At 50.5% G+C, this 12027-nt stretch overlaps 1 protein-coding gene across 14 annotated transcripts in view; it reads right to left on the bottom strand.

The window, feature by feature from the left end:
* The window catches only part of LOC118221032 (girdin-like), a 53249-nt gene that overhangs the window by 15548 nt on the left and 25674 nt on the right, over positions 1-12027 (bottom strand). For 12 of the 14 annotated variants that reach the window (XM_035405609.1, XM_035405610.1, XM_035405616.1 and 9 more), the window contains exons 6-20: positions 11765-11848; positions 11190-11330; positions 10827-10996; positions 6757-6838; positions 6317-6475; positions 5848-5994; positions 5404-5548; positions 4919-5106; positions 3989-4126; positions 3324-3637; positions 2147-2903; positions 1790-1917; positions 1216-1357; positions 879-1055; positions 306-467 (exon numbers count right to left, since the gene is read on the bottom strand). In XM_035405609.1, the coding sequence (XP_035261500.1) occupies positions 306-467; positions 879-1055; positions 1216-1357; positions 1790-1917; positions 2147-2903; positions 3324-3637; positions 3989-4126; positions 4919-5106; positions 5404-5548; positions 5848-5994; positions 6317-6475; positions 6757-6838; positions 10827-10996; positions 11190-11330; positions 11765-11848 (2934 nt within the window). The remainder of the gene's footprint in view (positions 1-305; positions 468-878; positions 1056-1215; positions 1358-1789; positions 1918-2146; positions 2904-3323; positions 3638-3988; positions 4127-4918; positions 5107-5403; positions 5549-5847; positions 5995-6316; positions 6476-6756; positions 6839-10826; positions 10997-11189; positions 11331-11764; positions 11849-12027) is intronic. The other 2 variants (XM_035405612.1, XM_035405615.1) reach the window with 1 other exon arrangement.

The raw sequence follows: 12027 nt of genomic DNA, 5'->3' as shown, positions 1-12027 counted from the left end.
GGGTTTCTGTGACAGGGGAGAATTTATACCACCTCCGTGGAGCTAAAGAAAATGCTAACCTTAAAATACACACCACCCACTGGACACAGGCCAAAAGCTTCTCTTGGATGTTTGTGTTGGAGCTGCTGAGACATTTAAAACAGTTCCACAGCGGTGCAGACGGACCCCACCCTTCCCACGATGCAGCGGTGCAGACGGACCCCACCCTTCCCACGATGCCGCGGTGCAGACGGACCCCAGCCTTCCCACGATGCAGCGGTGCAGACGGACCCCAGCCTTCCCACGATGCCGCGGTGCAGACGTACCTGCAGCTTGGCGTTCTGCGTCTGCAGGGTGGTGTTGCTCTCCTGCAGCGAGGCGGTCTGCCGCTGCAGAACCAGGATCTGCGCCTGCAGGTTGTCGCTTTGCGTCTCTAGCTGCTTCAGCTGCGTGCGCAGGGCCTGCTTCTCCGCCTGCAGGGTGGCGTTCTGCGCAGCCGGAACACCCACGCACACGCATTATAAACATAAACATTACAGCACATCACAAATATTGTCTGAACCCCTGACCACATAGATATACACAAATGTGATTTGTATTGGATACAAGTGTTAACAAGGCCTATTGTACTATGTCAGACGTGTGTAATACATGTTGTACTGTGTTATATACAGTAGTGTAATGTGTTAAATGTGTTGTAGCATATTATGTATTTAATACATATTGTTGTGTGTTATATGTGCCATTGTGTGGTGTGTGGTGTAGTGTGTTACACTTTTTGTAGTGTGTTATCGAGTTGTAGTATTGCTGTAGTGCGTTAACCGTGTCATAGTGTGTATGCGTGTCGTAGTGTGTTATGTGTGTCGTAGCACGTTACACGTGCGTGCGGTTCCACTCACGTTCCTCTCCACCTCGATCAGCCGGTCCTTCACCTTCAGTAACTCCCTGGTCGCCTCCCGGCTCTCCTTCTCCCACTTACTGGCCGCCTGCAGTTCCTCTCCTGCCCTCAGGGGGGAGCTCTGCACCATGCGTTCCTCTTCCTCTCTCTGCTGCAGCGCCTCATAGTTCTTCTTCACCTGCAAGGGGTCAACGGTCAGCCCTGAGGTTACACTGCTAGTGCTTTCAGTCACTTTGTGTGTGTGCGTGTGTGTGTGTGTACGTGAGAATGCATGGGTGTGTGTGTGTGTGTGTATATACGTGAGTGTGAGTATGTGTGTCTCTAAATGTGAGACTCACGGTCTTCAGCTCCTGCCGCAGCTGCTGGTTTAGGTTGGATGACTCCTCCAGTCTGGCCTCCAGGGCGGCGATCTTCTCCTCCTTGATCTCCAGGGACTTCTTCAGCGTGGACTCCAGCTTAGACTCTAGCAGCTGGTACCTGCTGTGGGCCAAACACACACATTAGGACAGCTGACAGGTGAGAGTGTACCTGTGGTAAAGGGAACAGGTCAGAGTGTCCCTGTCGTAAAGCTGACAGGTAAAAGTGTACCTGTGGTAAATGGTCACAGGTGAGTGTACCTGTGATAAAGGGAACATGTGAGTGTGCCTGTGGTAAAGGGGACAGGTGAGTATAGATGTGGTAAAGGTACCTGTGGTAAAGGGAACAGGTGAATGTACCTGTGGTAAAGGGAACAGGTGAGTGTACCTGTGGTAAAGGGAACAGGTGAGTGTACCTGTGGTAAAGGGAACAGGTGAGTGTACCTGTGGTAAAGGTAACAGGTGAGTGTACCTGTGGTAAAGGGAACAGGTGAGTGTACCTGTGGTAAAGGGAACAGGTGAGTGTACCTGTGGTAAAGGTAAGAGGTGAGTGTACCTGTGGTCAGAGCTCTGCTCGTCCTGCAGAAGTCTCTCCTTATTGAGGCCGATCTTCTCCAGCTCGTGAGTCAGCTTCTCCAGCTCGTTATTCATCTGCTGCGCCGTCAGCTTCTCATTCACCAGCTCCTGCATCACCATTACATTACATTACATTACATCACCAAACTGGCACCTCAATATAGAAATGATAAACAAACAAATGAAGACAGAAACATAAGTATATTATTGAGATAAATATATAAGACGTGAATGCTCCTCTGATGTCCTGCTCACACAGTGGCAATGGCAGGATGAAAATCTTTCAGACATCACAAGTAGGAAGTGAGGCACAGCATGGTATGGGGAACAGGGGTACCTCTCGTAAGGTGAGCAGGGTCTTCTTGTCGATGGTGGCCTGCTTGAGCAGCTCCTTGTTGTCCTTCTCCAGGTCGCGGACGCGGCCGCAGGAGTCCCTGGAGACGGCGGCCTCCCTGCCCAGGGCACGGTTGTCCTGCTCCAGGCGGGCCAGGCGGGCGTGGCTCTCGTCCAGCGTGGCGTCGCGGATCTCGGCCTGCTGCCGCAGCCGCCGGTTCTCCTTCTCCAGCTGCTTCTTGTCCTTCTCCAGCTGCGCCGTCTCCTGCTCCAGCGCCCGGCTCTCCTTCTCCAGCTGCTCCAGGCGCTTGCTGGAGACCTTCAGCTCCTCCAGGCTGCGCTGCAGGCCCTGGTTCTCCGCCTCCACCTCCCGCAGCTCATCCTCCAGCTGCTGGATCTTGCGGCCGCCGCTCTCCAGGGCCTTCTGCAGCCGCTGGTTCTCCGTGTCCAGGCCCTGGCAGCTGGCCTCCAGCCGCTCCGTCTTCCGGCTGGAGGCCGTCAGGAGCTCCAGGCTCTTGCGGAGCTGGGCCCGCTCCTCCTCCAGCTCCCTGTTCTCCTGCTCCAGCTGGGCGGCCCGGGACCCCGCCGCCCGCTGCGCCTCCCCGGACCTGCGCAGCTCCAGGTTCTCCTCCTCCAGCTGGGCGTTCTCCTTCTCCAGCGCCTCCAGCTGGAGCTCCGCGGCCCTCAGGGCGTCCAGCTTCTTCCGCAGGCCCCGCGTCTCCACCTCCCGCTCCGCGCTCTCGCGCTCCACGGCCTCCAGCCTATTAACATTTACCATAATAATAATAATAACAATAATAATAATACATTTTATTTATCAGGTGCCTTTCTGAACACTCAAGGTCACCTTCCATGGTATTAAAATGGACAGAAAAATGACATATCACTACACATATGGACATGATATTAAAAACAGTTAGAAAGGACAAAGACACTGAACTTACAGGACATGGTATTTAAAAAAATCTGTAAGTAAATAAATCCACTTCCTATTATTATTGAAACTATTACATTTAGGCATTCAGCAGACCAAAAGTTACCACAAAAATGAGTAATGTAATCATCTTAAATATGTGATTTTTCCATTAAGACAGGTGAAGAAAAATGTGTACCCTCTAACCCTAACCCTAACAGCACACCCACACCCGCGCGGGTGCGGAGATGAAGCAGAGCCTCCTCACCTGTCGCAGGTGAGGCCCAGGGTGGCGGCGCGTTTCTGCAGGGCCTCGTTCTCGCGCTCCAGGCGCTGCACCTGCGCCTCCAGCTCCTCCGCCCTCTCGGCCTTCTCCCGCTGCGCTTCCAGGTCCTTCCGCAGCTGCGCGCGCTCGAACTCGGCCTTGCTCAGCCGGGCGCCGCTCTCCTTCACGGACTCGTGCAGGGCCCGGTTCTCCTTCTCCACGTCTCGGACCCGCGCCTCCACGCTGATCTGGGACCGCTGCCGCAGGGTCGCCACCGTCTGGGTCAGCCGCTCGTTCTCCTGCTCCAGAACCTTCACCTGGAAAAGTCCGCAAGGAGGGGAGACTCAGTAAATGCATGTGATAAACCATATACCATTGTCCTCTTTTACATTATGATAAGCTAATTTCATCATAACATCATGCATTTCAATAATGAGAGGCTACAGAGAAGTGGGGGTGAGGTTTGGATTGGGGTGCAAGGTTAGGGTTGGAGAGCAGGGTGAGTAGGGTTGGGTGGGTGGTGGTTAGGGTTGGGATTAGGGTTGGGGTTGGAGAGCAGGGTGAGTAGGGTTGGGTGGGTGGTGGTTAGGGTTGGGGTTGGAGAGCAGGGTGAGTAGGGTTGGGTGGGTGGTGGTTAGGGTTGGGATTAGGGTTGGGGTTGGGGGTACCTGTCTCTCAGACATGTCTCTCAGTGTCTCGAGCGTCTTCTCCAGCTGCCCCTTCTCTCTCATCAGGTCACTCTTGAGGCTCTCAGCGCTCTGCAGACTCTGCCTGTCTGCGCTCATCTCACTGTCCAGCTGCTTCAGCTGCACAGGACAGAGACACGGCAGCACTGACATACGTACCAGGCGAGAGACACGCACACACACTCTCACACACATGCATACACACGCGCATACACACGCACACACAGGCGCACACACACACACGTGCACACACACACATGGCTGTATGTCCACGATGTCCTCTGCATTTTTTTCCCCATGTCCTTTCCAAAGCCTGTATTTAATTCAATTCTTTAGTAAGAAACATCAATTGCAATTCATTTAGGAGGGGGATGAAAGGACTTTATTATTCTCTCAAATTTAAGCCTAATCTAGAGGCATAAGTACAGCATTTACCCCCTAAAATATATCCTCAATTAAACGACCAAATTAAAAGGAAAAAAGCACACCCCGACCGTCAATGACTTACTCTACTGCAAGTTTACTTGCATTAGCCTGAAACGATAAAGGTTTGTACAGAGAACATTTATCAACACCATTATCTCATCAGACAGAGTCTGCCTGCTTCCTACTCTAGAATCGACTTCTTTCCTTTGTTTTAAAATGGTGCATACTTCCTTTTTCAGTTTTGATGAACATGACCAGTTTCTGTCAGACAGCAGATTTGTTTTTCGGTCCCGTATGCTTCTCTTCTCACTTCTTCATGAAGAAAAGAGTCACGGCTTTTAGCCTCACTTTAATTTTTCTTTGACATTTTTTCTAAAGATTTATACAGATTTTCTGCGTCTGATTCTATAACTGCGGACTGTTTGTGAATTCCTTTCCCAAACCCCCCTGGTCTCCTGCACCTGTACAGGTGCGCCATTTTCCCACCTTCTCGGCGAGTCTCTGGTTCTCCTTCTCGGCCTTGAGGAGCCGGGTGTGAGTCCTCTCTGAGGGCTCACCGCCGCCCCCTAGCTCCTCCACCGTGCGCTGCAGCGTCTGGTTCTCCTTCTCCAGCTTCAGCAGCCGGCTGGACGTCAGCTCGTTCACCTCGTGCCTCAGGGACTTCTGGGGCAGGACTGGAACGCGGCGGCAGGCCGTGCGCACACACACACACACACACACACACACACGCACACACAAATATACACACACACACACGCACAGTCAGGGGTTGTGATCATTATTTCAAATTGTGTTCCCATTTCTACTGATGCAATTCGCACATTTACTGTATGAAAACACAGGATGATCACTGTCAGGTAAACTGGCCAACGGGAGGACCCCACTGCTCGACACCTCCCCTGGACCTGCTACAGTGCTGTAGTCCTTCCGGAAGGGACCGTCACCGGGCTAAGGGGGGGGGGGGGACTCACCGTCTGTGTGCTCCGGCGTTTTGGAGAGCTGCTCCAGCTCCCAGCCCAGGTGGAGAGACTCATCCATGCTCTGCTTCTGAGCCATCTCCAGAGACAGGTTCTCCTCCAGGAGCTCCTCGATCCGCTTCCTGTCTACGTCCCGGTCCTGGTGGTGGTGGGGGGGGACAGAGGACACCAGCTGTAGATGACTGGAGGCCAATCATTTGTAATGGAAATGTGATGGTTCTAGAGAATGGGGATGATTAGGTGATGGGAATGGAGACCACCGGATTGGACCAAAGACCAGCCAATGGAACTGGAGAGCAGCTGATGGAACTGGAAACATCATACTAGCCACAACCTTTGTTCAAACAATTGTGTCCAATCTGCAAGCCCATTTCTGCCCGTGGAGGATAGCCAAAAATACAGAGCTTCAGAGATTACCCAGAATGCCTCGGGGCTTACCATCTCCATGTCGTGGATCTTGGCCTTCAGCTGCAGGTTCTCCTTCTCTAGCTCATGCAGCTTGTCTGAGCGCGCCCGAGAGCCCTCCAGCTGGTCCTCAAGCATGTTCTTTGTCTCCAGGAGCACCTGGTTATCCTCCTTCAGCTCCTGCGGACACAGCACAGAGAACAGCATTCACAATCCACGGTACAGCTTCCTGTGTGGCATCATCACCCTGGTCCTGTAGAACTCCATGGTAGTCCTTCATACCTCCATCCTGGCCCTGCAGAACTCTATGGTATTTCCAACTCTCATACCTCTATCCTGGCCCGAAAGAATTCTATGGTAGTCCCTTTTCACAAACCTTCACTCTGACCCTGTAGAACTCTATTGAAGCTTCTCATACCTCCACTCTGACCCTGTAGAACTCTATTGAAGCTTCTCATACTTCCACTCTGACCCTGCAGAACTCTATGGTAGCCCCTCATACCTCCACTCTGGCCCTGTAGAACTCAATGTCGTGCAGCTTCTCCTTGTAGCGCCCCACTTCGCTCTCCAGCTTGTCGACGCGGATGGCCTTCTCCCGCAGGGCGTCCAGCTCGTCACGGTAGGCCCGGGCCGACCGCGCATCTGCCAGCAGCTGCATGTTCTGCAGGGATCAAAACACACAACTTTATCCGGTATAATGTCCAGCTCACCCTTTAACCAACAGACCCGCTATCGCTATACAGCCTCCTCGGGTATATCATAAAGCACAGGTAGAGAATGAACCCCCCTCAGGTATAAGATAAAGCCCACAGGTAGGTAATGACCTCCTCGGGCATAGGACAACGCCCACAAGTAGATAATAAAACCCACTGGGTATATGATAAACCCCACAGGTAGATAATGAACACCTCAGGTATATGATAAAGCCCACATGTACGGCACCTCCTGCTGGATCCTCTTTAGCTCCACCTCCAGGTTCTCCAGCTCCTGCCTGCAGTCCATCAGCTGCTCACTCTTCTCCTCCCTGAGCGAGAGAGAGAGCGAGAGAGAGAAAAATGTAGAGATGGAGAGAGAGAGAGAGAGAGATATACAGATTAGAAATGATTTTCTACAGTATTATACCTACTTTAGTGCCAAAGGGCTTGTGGGCATACATCCTTAGAACTGTTTATTTTCTACATTTTTATTTTTTAGGTAAACTGTTATGTAAATAGGTGCACAAACAGAAAAATCCTTAACTGCAGTCATCACTTTACCCTCAGGGAAATTAATTATACTACAACATACAGCAAATGTTCACTTTTTGGAATATAAAACACAGCATCTTTCTTTTTCTAAAAACTGCAGTGCCTAAAAATCATAAAATGTAATTTGAATATTTTCCTGTGTATTCTGAAGCATTGCAAATCTTTTCTGCTCATGACAGTATCTTTTTTCTGTTATCTTATCAGCACATTCAGATTTTTGGTATTTGTAGTCACAGAAACCACTCCACTGAGGTTAACAGGAAGCTGAAGTAACAATACACCCACAGCCCATAGCTGTCCTCAGCAGTGCCCGAAGGAAACAGAGGAGCTGTCAGGAGTTTATGAATGACTGTGGTGTGGCCTCCAGGATCCACCATGATTTTCTCATCACACCCAGGGGTTCTTTTGAGGTATGATCAGTTAAAAGCACGAGAGGGCCTTTCCACTTTGTTTTTTAAACTTCTGTGGGGACAAACAAGCAAACGAGGACAAAAAAAAAAGAAAAAAAAAAGACAACTGCGGAAACTGCTAAAGCCCTCCTGGGAGTGACAAATCTCTGTCACATCCATCTCTTCAATTAAAGCTACGGATTCAAAAAATAACCCTAGTGGCAAAACCCAGCCAAAAGTGAACTTCACAGACATAAGGTTCTGTGGCCAGTACGTGAGACCCGAAAAGAAACAAGCAAGCTTTAGCCTAAACCGCCGAGATGGCTACGAACCACTTTGCACGCGTGAAACGTTCGTCATGGCAACATCGTGACGGAATGTGACAGGGATGGCTTCTCTGACCTGATCTCCTGCCCCTCATCTCACCTTTCACCCACATCTTTTTCCATATTAAAAGGAAATAAAAGAACACTTCTGCTGAGATAAAAGAGCCAAAAACCTGACTTGAATTGCTTTTAATCTGAAACCGGAGTGTTGTTATCAGGAGGGGGTTTGTTTTATTGCTGGAGCTCCTTTGAGTTTCAGGCGGAGGAGGCAGCAGGTGGCACGCTTGGCTTAGCGCTCTGATCGCGCGGGGGGGGGGGGGACCCCAGGTCTGGCCCATAGTTCTAAACGCGGGTCATCACGACCGGTGCGAACCGCACGCGCCTGAACATGCGACGGTCTGCTGCGCGTGAGCGGCCTGAGACCGCGAACAGAATGACGCACCCCATTAAACCGCGCCTCCTGACGCGATGGGCGCGGTCACAGGAGCTCTACATCACGGCCAGCCCACAGGCCGCGCTAAAACACTGCCGACAGTTTACCTCTCCTTTAGTGCCCGACAACTCTCCCTCTCTCGCTGTGACCTCAAATCAATGACATCATTTTCCCGAAAGTCAGTTATTTAAAAAAAAAAGAAAAAAAAAAGAGGAAAAGAAAGGGGTTCCTGAGGAAACGGGATCAATTTACTCTGCAAAAACACCGACCTGAACAATGACAATGCAGTCCCATGAATTCTGCACAAAGTACAAAGAAACAAACAGAGCTAATCTGGGCCTGTTTAAGTGCATTGTTTGGCTTTCAGGGATTTACCCACTCATCCATCAGTTAGTTTGCTTTCATAAGTGAGAGCCTCATGCAGTCACTGCACTGCGGGATAATTGTGAGGGTAATGCGCGGGTACTCGTACTGTATGCACGCTAGGCTGTAATTAGCGTAGCATTTTCAATAGCGTATCATTAGAGGGAAAGCACCAGCCTGCTAATGATGCTAGCGTCACCGTGCGCTCACACTGTGTGTTTTAGCCTTCAGGGTGCACAATGGGGGCGTGTGACAAGCGTTTCGGTGGAGGGGAATGGGAAGTCGCCGAAGGAGGAACAGAGATAAATTCTCTTCCTCCTCTTCAGCTACCTGCGCAAAAACAAAGACGGAAGGGAGAGGGAATCGCACCTGGGGCCAAAACACACGCATGAAATAACCCCTCAGATGCTGGAAATAACACTCCCTGCAGAACCCTGAGAAGTTACAGCAACACACGTTAGCTACCCAAAGACATACAATCACACGGAAGGAGATGTTTGAATTCTGAATATTTATGAAAAGGAGTATTTCCTGCAAAACTGCCAGTAGTAACCTGCAGGAATTTTAGCGTTGTCAAATGTATTTCAGAAAAGGTATTTGACCCAGGTGAGCAGAGAAATGTATCATGGCGGCGTAGTCTGGCTATGCAGGGGGTGCAGGGACCCCCACAGAGTTTGGGGCTCCCCCCCCACCCTTCGAGCCTCCCTGCCGAAAACAGCGAGAGCTGAACCCAGAAGTGTGTAATTAGTCTGCAGTCCCTGCTGCATCCGTCTGTCTGTCCCGCTCTCTTCCGCTGTCATTCCCCAAATTACTGCGTAATGGCAACCCCCCATTCTATCTGTCACACCCCCCCAAATCTCCCCACCGTGACGGGTGGGGACGTGCGGGGGGGGGGACAGACACATCTCCTAATTTCACAGCTGCTGCGGGGGGCAGGGGTAATAACGGTCTGCATTAACGTGAAGGGAAAATGTTCGGGCTCTTGTTGGCTGTGGAGTCAATCAGGCTAATAACAGCTTTGGGCCCGGGACGGATTTACACCGCAGCTGCACATTAGGATACTGAGACAAATTACCCCACCGAGGCACATTGGGGAAAAAGCACAGCATATTGCAATAACGCGCAGCATGCTGGAAGACCACACAGTACACTGGAATAACTCATGATCACAATCAGTATTAACATCATCATCTATAGATTCTGTGATTCGTACCACCCTATACTGAGCATCCCACAGAGGGAGGTGTGTGGGACGAATCAGGACGCAACTCATTTTGACATTGGGCAGACAGTACTGGCACTGTCTGCAGTTAGCTCATGCAGTAAACACATTCCCATTAAAACACACATCACATCCCCTCTAAATTCACTGATCCAATCGAGTGCTGAACAGAGGCAAGGTCATCATGTTCTCGCTCTTTTAAAAGTTCTTAATGAACAGAGCTAACCTTCTCCGCGCGCGGGATCATCCCAGTGACATCATATGATGACAATGAGCTCATGATCATACATCAACACATTAAAAAATGGTAGAGGGCAAATCTGAATCCTACGAGCTCTGCTATCCACTAAACTTAAATTGAATTTCTTTCTTTTTTTTGATATATTGATTCAATTAAAAAATGCACACCAGAACAAAACCCCAAACCACAAATCACAATAAATACACTAAGAGGAAAGTACACGTACCAATTTCAGAGACTGTGGCAAATGTTGTGCAAGTCACGATCTGTTTTTATTCTCCAGTAAAGCATACCTAGACAGTGGATGCACCCAGCTTAGCCAACACAGAGACCACGCCCAGGCTAATAAACTAATGTAGCTGCTCTGGCAGCTCTTTATAGGAAAATGCACTTTTAATGAGAAAGTCAAATCAATAACTATTTGTGATCATCAAAAAAGCTTCTGCGTTAGAGCGTTCAGTAAGCGCTCCGTCTCTTAAGGAGAGGAAATGGCGGAAGGTTATAACCTCAGGACTACACTTCACACGCGGAGCTGCAGGAGCCTGAACTCCAGGATTCTTCAGCTACAGCCCTGCCGAGCCGAAGTGTCTGCTGGGCTTCAGTGTGCTGCAGCTCTTAAGCTCTTAGCTGGAGACACTGATTATTTAAAGAGCTGCATATCTAAATTGGTTTCCGACTGAAGGGAAACCACAAAAGCCTGCAGACACTGCAGGTGGCTGTAGAGGGCGGGACGGGCCGGGGGGGGGATGGGGGGGTAGAGAGGGGGGACTGCGGCGTTCGCAGTGACTTACAGCTCCTGTCTCAGGCGGCGAATCTTGGCCTTGGCGTCGGCCAGCTCCACGGACAGGTGCTGGCGGCTCTCGGTGCGGTGCATGCTGGGAGATCCGTTGGGGGACTGGGTGCACGGGGCGGGGGGGTAGTACTGCCCGCAGTCCCTCTCCTGAGTCAGCTCCACGATCTTCTGCAGAGAGCACAAGAGATATGACATCATACAACAAGACATACACACATGGGCTTTATAAAGGGAACAGTGAAATTTGCCTGCGATGTGATTGGCTGTAGTAATGTGAAGCTTATGATGTGACTGGCTGTAGCAATGTGAAGCCTGCGATGTGATTGGCTGTTGTAATGTGAAGCATGAGACGTGATTGTACCTCCAGCTGCTCGTCCCTCTCGTCCACCAGTCGTTTGAGGTGGAAGGCCATGTTCCGGGACAGGGACTCCAGGTCCTCTGGGGCCAGATCCTCCACCTCCACCCACTGCAGGTCCAACACATTCTCCTGGTTATGGGTCACCTTCAGAGGAGGGAGGGGGGAGAGGGAGAAAGAGGGAAAGGGGGGGACAGAGAGGGAGTGAGACAGACAGGGAGAGAGAGGCAAGGACAGAGAGAGAGGGAAGGAGACAGAGAGAAAGAGAGAGTGGGGGGAGAGAGGAAGAGAGAGGAGAGTTAGAAAGAGGGAGGGACAGGAAGGACAGAGAGAAAGACAAGGAGAGAACAAGCAACATCAACCTCTGTGATGATAAACAAATATAGACTCCGACCCTTCAATAATTTAGGACTTAAATGCATATGCTTGTCAAGTTCTGTTCATAAGATGAATTAAATATATGACTGAGAGAGAAAGTCTGTGTGCTGTGTGTGTGTGTGTGTGTGTACGCGAGTATGTGAGTGTGTGAAAGAATGTGTGTGTGAGTATGTGAGTGTAATGTTCATACTCTTGTACATTACCTCCTGGATGTGCGAGGCGATCACAGCCTTAGTGTGGAAGTCTAAGGTCTGAATCCTGTCGATGTACTCCTCTTTCTCCTCACACTGAAAGCAGGAGAGAGCAGCTGCTGTTAGACCAGCTGCAGATGCTCACAGCACAGCATTTTACTCTCATCTGTTCCTGAGCTTTTCTGTTATTGGTTCTTAGAAAAGGTGAAGGCGGAGGAGTCTGAAACAACACCAGGTCAAAACCTAGTATATGGCTGGACCTCTCCGGCCGACCA

Source organism: Anguilla anguilla, chromosome 2, assembly GCF_013347855.1.
Source record: "Anguilla anguilla isolate fAngAng1 chromosome 2, fAngAng1.pri, whole genome shotgun sequence".
In the NCBI taxonomy this organism is placed as follows: Eukaryota; Metazoa; Chordata; class Actinopteri; order Anguilliformes; family Anguillidae; genus Anguilla; species Anguilla anguilla.
This window is presented reverse-complemented; position numbering and strand designations above follow the sequence as displayed.